The sequence below is a fragment of the Protobothrops mucrosquamatus genome, unplaced genomic scaffold (assembly GCF_001527695.2).
Source record: "Protobothrops mucrosquamatus isolate PMUCROS unplaced genomic scaffold, P.Mucros_1.0 scaffold45, whole genome shotgun sequence".
Taxonomy (NCBI): Eukaryota; Metazoa; Chordata; class Lepidosauria; order Squamata; family Viperidae; genus Protobothrops; species Protobothrops mucrosquamatus.
The window spans coordinates 4,889,154-4,906,773 of NW_015386427.1; the positions used below are offsets into that span (position 1 = coordinate 4,889,154).

The window sequence follows — 17,620 nt, forward strand, 5'->3', positions numbered from 1 at the left end:
CTATGGAGAATAAATTGACACCCTCTTCCCTGTGACAGTCTTTCAGATATTGGAAGACTGTAATTAGGTGTCTTCTGAGCCATCTCTTCATTAAGCTACAATACCTAGTTGTTACTTAAATTTAATTCACCTCACATATTTCATCCAGTTGAGATTGATGACATGCATCTGATCTCACTTTGACTTACTCACCATTGCTGTCAAAAGAATCATAGTACTGTAAATTGCCAGCAATATAGAGTGGAGACAGAGTGTAGAATTAAGTGAAAATTTAATTCAAGAGATTTACTTTAAAAGAACAATATTTATGTAAATAGAATGACCGGAATTAATTGCCTGACAGGATTTCCTCCTAAAGATATTTAATTTGAAAGAGATAGTTTCCCTTCATAATGCTTTTAATAGCATATCCCTCAAAGCAGAGGAAGTACACTTGAGCTAAATGAAGAAAGTAAGAATAAATAAATTATTCCCAGTTTCTACATTGGGAGTTTTATTTTTAAAAAATAATCTTTGGTACATATTTTTAATTATATAGTTCAAGTCAGATTATTGGTAGCCTTAGCACAAAATAATACTCTTCCTTATAGAACATGGGTGTAACAAAAGGAAAAACCTTTTTCTGGATTATCACTGTTTCAATGGCTGAACTATTTGAACTATTTTTGAGCTGTATTCTATTAGACCACAGGTAAATTATAACATTTTAATTGGGCTATATTTTCCCCAGAGTGATATAAAACATATACTGTTTCAAATATTTTATTACTTTATCAAAATACAGCAGTACAAGAAATATGAAAATAAGGAAAAATAAAGGAGGAAAAGGGGAAGAGGAAAAAAGTGCAGGATAAGGGGGAAAGAAAAAGAAAAGTATTGACTTCTGACTTTGTTTTTATTATTTGATTATTATTAATGGACAGTTAACTAAACCATGTTCAAAAGGGTATGAGACAAAGATGTCCCTTATCTTCCTTGCTCTTTATATTGGTCTTGGAAGTTTTGAATATTAGGGATATTAGGCAATATAAGAAAATAACAGGTATAAATATAATAAATCAAGTTTATAAATTGAGAGCCTTTGCTGACAATTTAGTTACATTTTTGCAAGGCCCAAAAAGCAGTATAGAATATTTGATGAAGAAACTAAATGAGTTTGGAGCTTTAGCTGGATTTAAAATAAACAGAAAACAATACTTGTTAAGAATATGACCTCCCGGGGTTATGAAATATTAGCTAAAAAGTTGTTTTTTAAGGTGGAGAAAAAGTTGAAATACCTGGGGATTATATTGACAAATACAAATACTAAATTGTTTCAAAATAACTTGGTGCCTTTTTGGGATATTAAAAAAAGCCTAATTAAGATGTGATAAATTCTATCCATTATTGGTTGGAATCTGTAATTAACATGAATATCTTACTAATGATGCTTTTTCTGTTTCAGACTCTACCAATACTTATAAATGATATTCCATTTAAGCAATAGCAAATGGACATATCTAAGTTTACATGGCAAAGGAAAAAAGCAAAAATTGGATATAAATTATTGCAAGATGTTAAGGAGAGGAGCTTTGGATTTATGATTTGAAATTGTATTTTGATGCCTGTTTGGTTTGGCTAAAAGAGTGGGTGATTCTCCAAAATACAGGTTGCTTGAGCTGGAGGGCCATGAATTAAGATTTGGATGGCACAGCTATTTATAGTATGGTAAGGCTAAAAGTAAATATTGATTTCAAACATTGTTAGATGTGCCATCCTAAGAGTTTGGAATAAATATAAAGTAAGGTTCATTCTAGGAAGCCTTTTTATCAAAAATAAATGGTGGCGAGGCCAAATTGGTGGAATTATGGTCAAATAATATCTTTCAATTATGGTTACCCTATCATCAGATCTAAAGGAGTTATAACCAGAAATACAACAGAAATATGCAATTGGTTTGCATGTTTACAATAAAAAGATTTAAATTAGATTTAAAAAGCTATGGATTTGAATTTGTGAAAAATGAATTGGAAATCCTATTGTATGAAACAATGAACATATTTTTGCTAATGTGTATAAATTGTAATTAAAATTGGAGAAAGAGTATGTTAAATATTACATGATTCAGCAGGCAATGGGAGAACATATCCCGTCCTTGTCCAGCTCCTGCAAACAAAGCAATTTGAAAGCATGCAAATACGAAATTAATAGATACCACTTCAGGGGGAAGGTAATAGCACTGCATGACATCGTATTGGCCACATGACAGGGAAAACATTTTGGGGGAGTGCTGGCTAGCTGGCCTTGAAATGGAGATGAGCACCATCCCTAGAGTTGGTAAAGACTAGTGGAGTAAATCTGCAGGGACTCCTTTACCCTTTACTTCTTTATGGATAAAGAACTTGGAAAAAAATGGAACTTTGATGTTATATATGTTGACAGCAGTAAGAATACTTTATGCACAAAAATTGAAGGATACTTTTATTCCCACACTGAACCAATGGCTGCAAAAGTTGATGGAATTAGTAGAGATGGCAAAATTGACTGCTTTAGTTAGAGAAAAGAACACAATTTTGTTTCTACTTAGAAACTGCATTTGAACTTTGTGCTTGAGGTGGAAAAAACGAAACTTTGATTTTGGGTTTTGCTGATTAGACAGGTTTGTTGTTATAGAAATAGCTAGTATATATTATTATATAAAAGTAAAAAGTTGGTTTTATGTTACTGCCTTATTCTGCTGTACCATAAAACATATATACAATCATACTGAGAAACAATACAAGATAATTTGAAACTCACACACTCTTTCTCATTTTGCTTAGACATTTTAAGGGTCTAACCAACTGATTTTTTTAAATTTGAATTATTTTATTTATAACTGTTAATTACAACATCTTTCAGTGAAAAATTTTTCTCCTTTAATTTTTAATTCAACTGTTGTGCTTCTATACAGCAAGATTTTACCCACCCTCAAGTAAAATAAATTTAGAATGAATTTGCTTAAAGAGCAAATGTTTAAAGAGTTTATTAAAGATGAAAATGACACTACCTCAAAACAGATTGTAACACATTACACAAAAGCTTAATTGTTGGCTAGACATAGAGTAAATCAAATCAGGTAACATTCCTCATTAGCATATCAAAAATAGTTGAAGTATTTCAGGCTTCAATAAACAAATATCATGTATACATTTCCATAATTGTGTTATTCTTTTTGGACAGTTATTCATATGTAGAAGATAAGGAATTTTGTCATTCTTTCCAAGCCTGGCATACTTAACTCAGGCTGAGCCTTTATTGTAGTAAAAGTGTGATCTGCTCAATGAAACTTCTTTTAACTTGAGTATTTTTCACGCACATAGATTTATCATCAAAGATAGGTTACTGTCCAGTGAAGTTCACTGATAGGAAAACAAATATGAAATCCAAACATTTGCGACATATGATAGGCAAATTATTAGAAAATTAGATTTGTAGGAAAGTTGTTCCTCACTGATGTTCTTTATACTTTTGTTCAATAAACATTATAAAAGGATCTCAAATACCAAAATAAGCATCAGTCATACATCAGTACTGAAAGGGTAGTACTCAGGAAACTCATGGATAACTTTTACAGCCTCACTGTACATTGAAAGATCTGAAAGAAATTGGACAGAAAATTAAAATAGAATGTATTGTTCTATATGAAAATACACATGTTCTAATGATGCCATATTAATCATATTTTTCATCTATTTTAAAAGATAAGCGTATTACATTAATCCAGTTGCAAAATATTTCAAGGAATTGCTTTTAATATCATGACTGAATCCATGTATAAATTAAACTGGATATCCAAGAGTTTTCAGATATAAAAATATATCCATAATAAATCTCTATATAGATGAAAAATCAAAACGGGAAAATCTAGGCTAAGCATCAGTAGGATCCTGCTCAGCTGGATATATAGTTTTATTTATTTTTCAGATTAAGAAATTTTGAGAACTGGTTTGCTGCTGCAAAGTTGTTGTGAATATTTCTGTATTCACCTGCTTAGGCATGGAAACAAAAACTATTATGCGGAAACAGGCTCCATGTGGATTTAAATTCTGATGTAATAAAATTGTGTATATTACAGAAGAATTAGCAAGAGATTTTGAGGAATTAGAAGCTTATTAAAGAGTAAGAAAAAGACACAACGAAATACAAAAATAATTTGCTTACCAAACATGTTTTTATCTTCTTTGAATTGCATATATGATGAACACATGATATTCAGTTGATTTGTAACTCTTCCTACTACTTCAATAACGCCAGAAATCTCTTCTTCAAGCTAACAAAGTAGATGAGAGTCAGCATCTCCAAAAATCAGGAATTTTAATCATTTCAATGAAATTTGGGGAAAACAAACTAAAATGAAGTCTTTACCCTCAGTATTTTCATGGTTAAAATTCATCAATAAAACTTTCTAGTAACCATTAAGCAATGTTTTAATAAAAAAGTTTAGGTTGTATTAAAGATTTTAAGAGGCCATAGTAGAATAGAAAACATCTCGCTCAGTATTTTCTGCTCATAGAAATAATTTCTATTTCCTCAAATTGCAACTTAAAATTAATTTCTTGAGAGCATTTGGCTTAGTCAATGCTTGCTTCTCCTCTTATTGTCATTTAAATTACAACACCTGAACCTGTGCTTTGCTTCTGTTAGAATAAAATGTAATTGAGTCCTATATCATTTAGTGTGGATGACAAGAAAGAGAGGCATATAGCATCCCAATAAAATCATATGAGAAGAAATGATAGTGCTAGGAGAATGGGACACAAACAGATATCAAGACATGTTTTAAGGAGATCCTTGTTGATACTACAGCAACATTAGAATGATAGGAGTTTGTTTCAGGATAAACTTTTCATAACCTGACATTGGTGCATCATAACATAATATGGTCATTCAAATGAAAACTTCCCAAGCCAATAAAAATGATAACTTGTAATAAATTACAAGGCCATTTAATGTATATTCATACTTACAGGTGTATTTAGCTCAATTGCTGCATTTTTTCCTTCTCCATCAGATAGAAAGAAGAATTTCCCAGATTGATGGATCTACCAAATAATAATCAGTAGTAATATTTTATACAGAGACAAAGATAATGTTCACACAAAGAAAAAGGTTAACACTGTAAGTGTTAGAATCAGAAGTCTAATAGCACCTTTCCTTTTTATATGCAGGTAGTCCTTGAGTTATGAAAATAGAGCCAAATCATTTTGGTTGTAACTTTTGATGGTTGTAAAATCCAGTCATGGATTTTTTTGGTGGCAGTTACTAAGTGAATCATTGCAGTTGTTAAGCAAACTAATCCTTCACTATAGGTGCAGTTTTGCCCCAAACTGGAAGTAAATGCTGGTTTTCAGCAAAACTGTTGCAAAATGCAGTCAGAGGACCATGGGACACTGCAAATAGCCATAAATGCAGCCCTGTTACCAAATGTCTGAAGTGCGATCATATGATTGCTGGGTGGGGCTGACTGTCAGAATTCTGAATCTAGGTCATAAGTACTCCATAAGTAGTTATGCAGCTGGTCGTAAAGTTGAGGACTATCTGTATGTATAATTTTACTGAAAAGATTAAACATAAGAATAAGACTAATACAAACTAAAAAAGAGAAAAATATAGGAGACAAAGGAAAAAAATAAGAGAAAAAAATAGAGGTGCTAAAAGAAATAGTTTCCAATCTTTTTTATAACAGTTATAAATATAATTATAATGTAACCTCTCTAAAGCTACATCATAATGATATTGAAACCTGCCAGGGGCAAAAGATTAAGATCACACAGGGGTGTGAGACGATATTCCAGCGGGTGTGAAAACCTGGGTTTATAAGTTTCAAAAAAAATTTTTTTTCCAAAAAAAGTTTTATTGTTTTACAATAAAAAACAATTAAACATAAGTAAACACAATAGGAATTATAAGCCCCCCACCCCCCCCGACTTCCCAAACCAAATCCCAGGATAATATTCATATAAAAGTAAACATATACTAATATCTCTAACTCCGCAATATATCTTAATACACAAGAAAATAAAAAAAATAAACAAAATCATAATAAAGAAAAATCTAAAAAAAAACCTAAATTCTATTCTACCACATTATATTTCCACAATTAAAATACAAAAAAAATCTAGAAACCTAAATTATATTCTACCACACCATGTTTCTTTTGAATATAAACAACCCATCTTCTCCATATTGATAAAAATTGTTCATTCGAGTGGCTTTTCAAAAAAGCCGAAATCTTTGCCATTTCAGCAAGATAGGAAACTTTCAATCTCCAGTCTCCCATTGTAGGCAAAATTGGACTCTCCCAATTCTGGGCTATCAACAAACGAGCAGCAGTTAAACAATAAAGCATCAGATTTGTTTCTTTTACGTCTAGGTCTTGCACAATACCTAGAAGGAACAACTGTGGGAGAAATATAATCCTTTTTTTAAAAATTTGCTGTAAGTTCCACCACAGTTGTATCCAAAAAGCCTTAATAACCCTACAAGTCCACCACATATGAAAAAAAGTTGCATCTGGATGTCCACATCTCCAACACTTGGATTCATAATTCACATAAATACGAGACATANAACTCCCAAGTGTCCATAGGTATTGCTTCTCCTATATTTTGAGCCCATTTAATCATACAATCTTTAACTAAATCAGTTTCTGAGTCCAACTCCAGTAAAACATTATATATCCTTTTAATGTGTCCTTTGGCACCATCTCTTACTTGCTTCAAAAAATTTCCGTCTTCCATAGCAAAAATAGTCTTTTTATCAATTCGCCTTAAGTTTCAAAATTATAGTGTATATGCATAATTCGTTATTTTGAACTTTTCTAAGGGATGCGAGAATATATCAGAAGCATTCTAGAGGTGCAAGGTATAGAAAAGGTTGGGAGTTGCTGTGTTATGGGAACATCTAACCCTAGAAAGATGAGTGATACTCCATATCAGTTCTCTAAGAAAAAAATGCTTTAAAAATGGCTGAAAATAAACTCTTCCCAACATTGAGTACCAGCAGAAGCCAAGCCATATCTATTAATATTTCCTTAGCCACTGCTAAAAGGGCAAATTATATCAAAGAGTATTTTCAGTATTATTGTGCAAAAAATGGGATATCAGGCACTTCTTAAAGAAAATGGGTGGGCTATACTGATTACTTTTGATCCAATTCATGTGATTATGTGCTGGCAGCAGCATCAATAAGATTTATTCTTTTCAAATATTTGTATGTCAACTATTCAGATAGTCTAAGCAGCTTGCAAATTAATTTAAAAAAAATCATACTAGTCTTACATGACAAAAAAGAACAAAGAAAAAAAGCAACAACAAATGAAGTTAAAGGAGGAATTTATGAAATTAGAATTAGAACTACTAAGATATCCACAAAAGAAAACACTTAAAAAGCAAATGGAAATAATAAAACATAAATTAAACTTAGCTGAGGCTGAAAAAATGGCCCAGCAAATTAAAAGGGCAAAACAAAATTTATTTGAAAATGCTAACAAACCAGGTAGGTGGTTAGCATATAAATTGAAAAAAGAAAGAGAAAAAATTGATAAATAAACTGCAAGACTCAAAAGGCGATTTACAGTTCCAAAATGACATTAACTAAAAAAATAATTAAAGACTTTTATGAGACACTTTATGACACAGAAGAAACTTCTCAAAAAAAATAAAGCAATATATAAAAAAGTTGAGTTACCAAAAATTCCAGAGAACATACAAAACAGGCTAAATGAAAAAATACCAATGATGGAGGTAAAAGAGGCAATAAAAAGTTAAAAAAATGACAAGACTCCGGGTCCAGATGGGCTACCTACAGAGTTTTATAAATGTCTGCAAGATACATTAAGCCCACTAATGAAAGAACTGTGTGAAGTACTTTTAGAGGCTAAAATAGCAAAAAGGGGATAGAAGCCAACTTTACTTTAATACCTACAGGAGATTTAGACTTGACACAGATAAAGAATTATAGACCAATATCTCTATTACATGTGGACTATAGAATTTTTGCTTCAATGGCAAAAAGATTAAAGAAATTCTTGACTGAATTTATACATACAGACCAAAATGGATTTTTACCTAAGAGACAAATAAAAAATAACATAAGAATGATCTTAGATATTTTGGAATATTATGAAATGCATCCAGGAAGCAGATGGCGCTAATATTCCTAGATGCACAGAAGGCTTTTTGATAACGTAAATTGGCAATTTATGATTCAACAATTAAATGAAATGGATTTTGGAGAAAACTTTATAAAAATTATTAAAACAATTTATCATAGACAAAGAGCTAAAATAATCGTAAATGGAGACTTTACAGAAAATTTTATTATCAAAAAGGCACAAGACAAGGATGTCCATTTTCCATTATTAGTACTGAATAGAAATATTAGGCAAGACTCAGAAATTAAAGGATTGGAGATAAAAGATGAAAAATATAAACTACAAGCATTCACAGATGACTTGGTCTTTGTATTAGAAGAACCACTTGAGACAAGCCTCAAGTTATGAAAAAGATAGAAGAATTTGGAGAAGTGGCAGAACTGAAAATAAATAGAGAAAAGACCAAAGTGATAACTAAAAACCTTACAGATAAACAAAAAAATCAACTGTCAGAAAAAACAGACCTTCAAATAATTAAGAAAGTCAAATACTTGGGGATATATTTAATAGCAAGATGTGCAACAATAAAAGAAGATAACTACGTAAAATTACTAAAACAAATAAAATTAGACTTGGAAAAATGGAAAAATCCACAAGTTTCAATGTTAGGGAGAATAGCAACAGTGAAGATGAATATTTATCAAAACTACTCTTTTTATTTCAAACAATACCTATAAAACTGGGGATTTTTTTTTTTGATGAATTAAATACATTCATTTTGAAATTTATATGGCAAGGAAAAAAAGCTAAAATTAGATTGAAAATGCTGTAAGAAGCGAAAGTAAATGGAGGATTTGGGCTGCCAGATTGGGCCTTATATTATCAAGCATCTGTATTAACTTGGTTAAAAGAATGGATAACTCTTAGACATAAAAGATTACTATACCTAGAGGGGGCATGACCTACAACTCGGATAGCATGCCTTCTTATGGTATAAGAAACGCACTGCTTCTAGAATGGGAAAAAGTAAAAGCGAAAATTTATATGAATGGCTTTCAACAATGGAAGCGTTTGTTCACCCAAAGTTAATTAACTATGAGAAAATTATGACTTATAAAGACATTTTGAATACTGAAGGAAAACTAAAAACCAGACAAGAACTGGAAGAACAGGACACTGATCTATCATGGTAGCCACACCTGCAAATTCAAACGAAATATGAAAAAGATGTTAAAACATCAGGATTTTACAAAGAACAGACAGAATTTGATCAGATATTATTGACATCAGATGAAAAATTGATTAAGAAACTGTATATGTTAAATTTAAAGATGGAAGAGGAACAAGTTAAAGAAACAATATGTGCAAAAAACTTTGGGCATAACATAGAGTTAGAAAACTGGTAAAGCCCTTGGGAAAGAAATTCTAAAATAACAAAGGCGATGGCTTACAAAGAAAACCTATATAAAATGTTTTAGATGGCACTTAACACCTGTGAGGTTAGCGAAAATGCTTAAAAATATGTCTAGTAATTGTTGGAAATGTAGACAAAAACCAGGCACATCTTTGGTGGACATGCCCTAAAGCCAAAAGATTTTGGTCAAGAATACATATAAGAATAGAATAGAAACAATAGGAATAGGAATAGAAATAGAATAGACTTTGGAGGTCTTCTAGTCCAGCCCCATGCTCAAGCAGGAGAACCTATACCATCTCAGACAGGTGACTATCTAGTCTCTTCTTAAAAATTTCCAGTGATGGAGCGTCCACGATTTCTGGGGGTAAGCTGTTCCACTGGTTGATTGTCCTCACTTTCAGGAAGTTGGTTAGAGAAAATGACTAAAACACATAGATTTTAAGCCATAATTATTTTTGTCAAGTATAATTGTAGGAAATTATGAGAATGAATGTGTATATCTAATGTTACATGTGTTAACTGCAATGAGAATTGTATTTGCTCAACATTGGATATATGAAGGATTACCAGCGGAGGAAGAAATAATTAAGAAAATTTTAGACCAGTGGTGGCGAACCTATGGCACGCGTGCCAGAGGCGGCACTCAGATCCCTCTCTGTGGGCACATGTGCCGTTGCCCCAGCCCTGCCTCCCCCCACGACCCCCTCCTCACCAGCAGCCCCCTTGGAGGAGAGTTGCCCCCAAGCGTACCAAGGACATGGCAGCCAGACAGCGTAGATAAGGCTCTGCCCTCATGCCCCATCCTGCACAGTTGATGCTGCAGGGCGTGGGCAGAGGGCGTGGCTGCCATGGTGTTGCTGGGCTGCCTGGGCGATCTGCAGTGGGCCCTGGAGGCAGTGAGTGGCCTTTGGGCAGATGGGATAAGGGACCTGGTGGGGGCGGAGGTGGGGCCAGTTTTTGGGCACTTGGTCTCTAAAAGGTTCTTTATCACTATTTTAGACTGTGCAGAAATGGACAGACTGACACTGAAAATGAAAGAAGATTCAGAATACTTTAGAACATGGGATACATTTTATCAATGGCTAGAAAAACGAGGTAAAGAAAAAGGAGTTTAACATGTATTAGTAAGCTAAATATTGAAACCCAGACAATATGTTGCTGATAAAATATTAAGGATTTGTGACTATAAAAATTAATAAAATATTGAAAAAAAATCATCCTAGTCCACAATTGTTATCCAGCTAAATTATGTATTCTTCCCCAAAGAGCCATCTTCAACTCAGTAAATAACATAAGCCCCAAAGGCCCTATAACTTAAATAACATAGGGAGGAAGAGAAGCCCAACAAATCTAAATTTAATAAAATATTACACAAGCCACTGATTTAAAGCGCCAGTATAATACCTTCAAAATTACAATCCTTGGTTTCTAGAGCAAGATTACTCTAAATAGGAATACTTCAATATACATACAAACTTAACAAAGATAAGGGCATACCTCATAGTAAATATTTCATATATCATCCCTGCCAAGAATAATAATCGGGATTATAGATGATTCCCCTATTTGAAATAAAGTGCTGGCATCTACCTACCATTTCCCAGATCAAGAAAGATCTAACTTAGTGGCGCTAACATCAACTACAACTATTTCCTATTACCTTTTCAAGGCGTCCCACGAAACAGACAAGCTTTCCAACGTATTGCGACAGTTGACTTGCGCTGACACGAACGCGGGGACCCTCTAATATATCGGCCATTTCAGAACGAAATCCTGATTAACTCCTCAGCTTTTTGCCTTGGCGGGAAACTTGACTTCCGCTCTCGTGCTAGAGCGCGAGCGTATCGCCACAGCAACTAAAGGCACGTGGAAGATCGAACCTTCCTCCCACCTCCAATACAGTTCCAGAGCTGCAACCCCCCCCGCTAGACACGTGATTTGCGGGCAACGAGGAATGTCGGCAAAAGAGTAATGCGCAGGCGCAACGTGTCAACGTGCAATGAAGACTTATTCCAGGTTGCGTCCTTAGTGAACCGGAAGTGAAGATTGTTGTGGTGAAGGTATCTGAAAGAGGTGGGTGTTTGATGGAGCAGAATAGGATTAATATTATAGTTGGATTCGGCTGTGCTGAGAGGGGAAGCTGGAAAAATGAAACTCGCCGGACACTAATTGCGTGATACCCTCAATTATTATATGGGGCATGATACGTTAATTTGGTGGTTTTGACGTTTAAAGTATTTTGACGGGCGAAGGGTTCAGATGTGCTCATGAGTTGGTTCGGAATTCATGAGGCAATTCTGACAGATTTTATTTGCATGATTAGCGAGAATATCTGTCATGCACAAGCTTGATTTAGGAACCTTCTTCGGACGTTGTATTCGTGTGTGTGTGTGTGCAGTTTTCTTAGCAATATTTTCAGTTTTGCTACTGCCTCTTACTAGGATTGAGAAAGAGTGACTGGATCAGAATCTCTTTCCAGTTTGTCCCTTAACCCGTACATCAAATTAGTTCCTTCAGTCTTATTTAGAGTATAGAGCTGTTTATGAACTGGTCCTTTTGTGTTGGCAACGGTTAGGCTTGTTGCTATAGCTACAAGCTGTGTCTCATTTGCAGCTTACAGTGGCGCTAGAACACTTTGGCAACTCCTATAAGTTCATTCAATCCTACAAAATTTGGTTTAATTTTGTGGCTAGGTAGCCCCAAATTTAAACACCATTCTTTCTGTTCCTGGAAAGTGCTTTTTTCTTGGGTGTATTGACCTGTTTCTGTCATAGCTATTGTACAAAATGTTTTTTTAAATGCATTCTATTATTTTTTTTGGAAGGAGCTAGGCTATAGAACTTGTGACTAACCAGAGGTTGTCTTGGATAAGAAGGAATATATAATTAGCCCTTGAGTGGTATGGGAAATGTAACAACTATCTTTAAGATAGGGGAAATTAGATGGCAATTGTTTACTGGGAGACACTAGTGTTGTGAAAAGGCCTGTTTTGTAGGTGACCAAATGGGAGACCTTGCTTATAATAATTGGGGTAAAGAGACAGCATGGGAATCCTTACTATTTGTACCATTCTTCTAGCTGCAAGGTGGCTCACTAAAAAAACTTGATCTTACTGCAGATATGATTGGGGACTTGTCTGACCTGCTACAGAATATTTTCAACCTCCTCTCTCTGGTATTAGAAGTGGTTTAGGACAGGGGTCTCCAATCCCTAGGCCACATCCCACTAGTGGGCCTTGGGCCATTTGGAACCGGGCTGCGAAAATGGTAGGCAAGCATGTACGCATGTGCGCATCCCCACTTGCATGAGCAGCAGGTGAGAAGGCATGCACATGGTCCATTTGCAGAAGTGGCAGACATGCATGCCAGCTGCTCATGCAAATGAAGCTGCGTGTGTACCTGCCACTCACATAGACCCATCCCCTATCCCTCCCGGCCAGTCTGCAAAGCCAGAACGACTGGGGAACAGTGGTTTAGCAGTTCATGGCTGTCATGCAAGCATGGGTTTGAACCAAATCATGACTGGTCCAACTTGTTACTCTCTTTAGATCCAGTGTTCATCTCAAAGGAGATGTGTGGTCATTTTGGTTACATGGAATTTTTCTATCACTATCATGGAGAAATCACTTTTTTGTGACAAGCATTAACATTGCTTGCCGAAATTTGTGATGGATTTAGGAGGCTTCTTGGCAGCCCTTCAGAAATGCTTTAGTCTAGAATCAGTTTTGTTAGGTGTGTCTGGAATATGGAGGCAACCAAGATGTTTAACAATATCACTTCCAAGTAGCCTCTTCCCATCTGCTAATCCCTTGTAGTTTGAGAAATGAAGCAGTAATTAGTTTCATTCCATACAGCATTAACCTTGTGAACTCTCAAGCTTCCTCCTTCCGTTATATATTCAAGATGGACAGTATTTTATATTTATTTGTTATGTATATGTAGGGGTGTGGGTCTATACATATGTTGTACATAGTATGTTTAGGTGTGTGTCATGTATGTGTTTCACTTTGAGAGCGGGCAACTAAATTTCATTTTTGATGTGTGCCGTTGTGCCCTCAGTAAAAAAAATGACAATAAAGGCAATCTTATCTTATCTAATAAAAATGACAAAATAATTCACTTAATTATAAAACTGTGTGAATAAAATGAAAACTAAATTGCTAAGAAAGTATGTGTGTTAAAGGACAGATAAATAAGAACTTTTTTGTAGTCAGTTACCATAGAGCTACCCTTAAAGACAATTTGGAAACTTCAAATGATGTAAAAAACTGCTGCATGTGAAATAAATGATGGCATTTACACACCACATGTAACTACAGTACTCCATGAACTGCACTGGCTGCCAGAGTGTTTCTGAATGCAATTCAAGGTGCTGGTTTCACCTTTAAAGTCCTACATGGGTCAGTACCAGGTTGCCTGAAAGACCGTCTTTTTTGCAAGAGTTTCTACCTGGTAAATTCAATCCAACAGGGCATGCTCCAGCCAAAGAGTGTTAACTGGTGGGAACTAGAAGAATGGCTTTTTCTGCCTTATAGAATATTCTCCCCTCAGAGATTAGAATGGCCCCAATCCTGTGGGCTTTACGTAAAGCTTTAAAAATTTGGTTAGATATCAGTCTGAGGTTCAGGATGGGTTAAAGCCCTGTTACTTAGCTTTATTATTAGTTGATTGATTATAATGGCTGCTGTTTGTATTTATTTATTTTGTTGATGTGTCTATTTTAATGTTATTGAAATTGTTTTATAATTTTAGAATTGTAACCTCCCCCCCCAAAAGGCCACTTGGTGAGTTGGGCAGCTATTGAATGAAAGAATAAACAAATAATAACAGAGTTGTTAAGTGAATGTGGCTTCCCCATTGACTTTGCTTGTCAGAAGAACACAAAAGGTGATCACATGACATTGGGACACTGCAGCCAACATAAATATGAACCAGTTGCTAAATATCTGAATTTTAATCACATGATCATGTGGATGCTGTAACAGTTATAAGTGTGAAAAATGATCATAAGTCACTTTTTTCAGTGCTGTTGTAACTTCAAATGATCACTAAATGAATGGTTATAAGTCAAGGACTACCTATATTTAAAGTATAAAACTTAGTTTAAATTATTATTGTTAATCTGCTACTGATGTTTGGGCATCTGAGTATCTTTCAGAAAACCCTTTTTTAAATTATTGAATATTTTACTATCGACCGTTTTTCCATGCAGTAGTCTGGTTCTTCTAAGAACAATCCAAATTTAAGTCAGAATAGTTGCATCATCAGCATAAAGGAGTACCTCCAGCTCTTATTGTTAAATTTAGGGAGCTGGAATTCTGCTTTATTGTGCAAAATACTAATGCTTGGGAATTGACTATTCCTGCTTCAACATACAAAGGCCTAGGTAGTTTTTTAAATTAATGGTAATTATTTCATTGTGTCTCTTAAGTTTACCCCTTCCACATGGAATGCTTTCCAAAATTTATTTTGATAATTCTGAGAATGTGAATTTGTTTTGCTTAAACAGAAAATGTTCCATTTCTTTACTTTTTGTTCTTAGATTTGCATTGCAAAGAGATGTTCAATTTATTCAGAAAAAGCCAGGATAGCAAAAAGATAGTAGTGACTGACAAAGAAGCAGATGGATTTGTTTTTCTGGGTAAGTATGTTTAATCACATAGAAATCATTTATTTTTTAAAATTATTTTCTAGATACTGTATGCTATAAGGTGCTAGCTGAAAAGTACATACAATGTAGTGCTTGAATAAATACAGATGGTTACTAATTCAGTCAATATTTTTTAATAAATTATTATTTTGGGAATAAGAATGTAAATGAATGGTTTATATCTGTTGCAATTATTTTGCCCTCATTCTTTGTTATAGGTTCCTTGCATCTCTAATGACTACCTCAATAAACAAATATTAATATAGTTCTGTGATTTATTTCCTTTGGTTATAGCAGTCTAAAAATAGGTCAGTTAGTGCTTTTAAAACCATTATATTTCAGGATGTTTTAGTTCTAAAGCAGGGTTTATTTATTTAGCTATTCTAAAGTAATTCCAATTTGTTGTTGTTAATTGCGAAGTCGTGTCCGACCCATCGCGGCCCCATGGACAACGTTCCTCCAGGCCTTCCTATCCTCTACCATCTTCTGGAGTCCATTTAAGCTCACACCTACTGCTTCAGTGACTCCATCCAACCACCTCATTCTCTGTCGTCCCTTTCTTCTATTGCCCTCAATCTTTCCCAGCATTAGGCCCTTCTCCAGTGAGTCCTTCCTTCTCATTAGGTGGCCAAAGTATTTGAGTTTCAACTTCAGGATCTGGCCTTCTAAAGAGCAGTCAGGGTTGATCTCTTCTAGGACTGATCGGTTTGAACGCCTTGTAGTCCAAGGGACTCGCAGGAGTCTTCTCCAGTACCATAATTCAAAGGCCTCAATTCTTTGTCGCTCAGCCTTTCTTATGGTCCAACTTTCACATGCATACATTGCAACTGGGAAAACCATGGCCTTGACTATAAGCACTTTTGTTGGCAGGGTGATGTCTCTGCTTTTTAGTATGCTGTCTATATTTGCCATAGCTTTCCTCCCCAGGAGCAAGCGTCACTACCTCCATTTCTTCCCCATCTATTTGCCAGGAATTGAGAGGGCCGGATGCCATGATTTTGGTTTTCTTAATGTTGAGTTTCAAGCCAACTTTTGCATTCTCCTTCTTCACCCACATGAAGAGGCTCTTTAGTTCGTCTTCACTTTCTGCCATTAGAGTGGTATCATCTGCATATCTTAGGTTGTTGATATTTCTCCCAGCAACCTTAATTCCAACTTTTAATTCATCTAGCCCTGCCTTTTTCATGATGTGCTCTGCATATAAGTTAAATAGGCAGGGCGACAGTATACAGCCTTGCCGGACTCCTTTCCCAATTTTGAACCAATCAGTGGTTCCGTGTCCAGTTCTCACTGTTGCTTCTTGACCCTGCATATAGGTTTCTGAAGAGACAAATAAGATGGTCTGGTACTCCCATCTCTTTGTGTGATCCACACAATCAAAGGCTTTAGCATAGTCAATGAAGCAGAAGTAGATGTTTTTCTGGAACTCTCTAGCTTTCTCCATGATCCAGCATATGTTGGCAATTTGATCTCTAGTTCCTCTGCCTCTTCGAAATCCTGCCTGTACTTCTGGTTATTGAATGGTTTGCCTTGGATTCAAACTGAGATCATTAATTCCAATACAAAACTGAATACAAAACTTATTGAACAGTCACCACTTACAGGGGTTGCAAACACTATTATATATTTCTATTTGTTGATATACTTGATTTTGCATTGATTGTTGTCTTAAAACATTAAAAAAATGTAATGAATTCAAAAGTAACCCATAGTTTTATATCTCAATTGAATCATGTACTTTAGAGAAGAAGCAATTGTGAGAAGAACAATTGTGGGGGGAAACAAAAAAGCAAAGATGATTGGAGAGTTTGTGCTTTTGAGTAGCTAACTGTTCCTCTGTTGTTTCTGTTGCTAATGTTCCCACTGCACTATTTCTCTGTGGGAATACTAGTCTTTTTCAAAAGTAGTCTTTAATGTATGACTTTGTCAAATAGCAAATAAGGTTCTCAGAATTTTTCCCCATGAGATTTTATATGCTGCGTCATATCTCAAATCCTTTGTGGGTTTTTCTTTAGAGAATGAGAGTGGAAACTATTCCAATCATGTGCCTGTGGGAGTTAGGTAGTACTACTGCTTACTATATGTTGTTTTTCAGTAAGAGTTGCCTACTGCCAAGGCATGCATGCTCAAGGGTATGCGCTCATGTGCATCCCAGTGGATATACAATATAGTTGATGTTTCTGGAAAAGAAAGTTGCCAGAACAATTAATTTGCTAGGAACACAGAAAAACAACATTACTTCATATGGGAAAACGAAGTACAACACATGAAATTTTAGCCTTTTTCATTACCTGTGGTCTGTTGAATTCTAGTTTTATATTTTTTTGTGTTAACTAGTTAGGTAACATAACTCACATTCAGATCCTTGTGACTACATAGACAAATCCTATTCTGATCTGTTTTCATACATCCACCTTATGTTTATCTTCTACCCGCTT

The 17,620-nt window shown here is 34.8% G+C and overlaps 2 protein-coding genes across 2 annotated transcripts in view; one reads left to right on the top strand and one right to left on the bottom strand.

Annotated features, from left to right (window-relative positions):
• Positions 1-2,979: 2,979 nt before the first annotated feature.
• RPA3 (replication protein A3) lies at positions 2,980-11,438 on the bottom strand. The gene is made up of 4 exons (XM_015811615.1): positions 11,194-11,438; positions 4,989-5,063; positions 4,183-4,291; positions 2,980-3,616 (listed from the first exon to the last, which is right to left on the bottom strand). The coding sequence occupies exons 1-4, from the start codon at positions 11,290-11,292 to the stop codon at positions 3,540-3,542; spliced, it is 360 nt and encodes a 119-aa protein (XP_015667101.1). The 5' UTR covers positions 11,293-11,438; the 3' UTR covers positions 2,980-3,539.
• Positions 11,439-11,529: 91 nt separating this feature from the next.
• UMAD1 (UBAP1-MVB12-associated (UMA) domain containing 1) overlaps positions 11,530-17,620 on the top strand; it is a 40,719-nt gene continuing 34,628 nt past the window's right edge. Inside the window, exons 1-2 of the mRNA XM_015811594.1 lie at positions 11,530-11,606; positions 15,075-15,173. Coding sequence (XP_015667080.1) covers positions 15,092-15,173 — 82 coding nt within the window. The 5' untranslated portion in view covers positions 11,530-11,606; positions 15,075-15,091. The remainder of the gene's footprint in view (positions 11,607-15,074; positions 15,174-17,620) is intronic.

Excerpts from the sequence above, each read along its gene's own strand:
- RPA3 (XM_015811615.1), bottom strand. The coding sequence starts at position 11,292 with ATGGCCGATATATTAGAGGGTCCCCGCGTTCGTGTCAGCGCAAGTCAA. Across the intron at positions 5,064-11,193 it reads TCGTGGGACGCCTTGAAAAG|ATCCATCAATCTGGGAAATT; the intron begins GTAATAGGAAAT and ends ATTATTTGGTAG. Across the intron at positions 3,617-4,182 it reads AGAAGATAAAAACATGTTTG|ATCTTTCAATGTACAGTGAG; the intron begins GTAAGCAAATTA and ends AATTTCTTTCAG.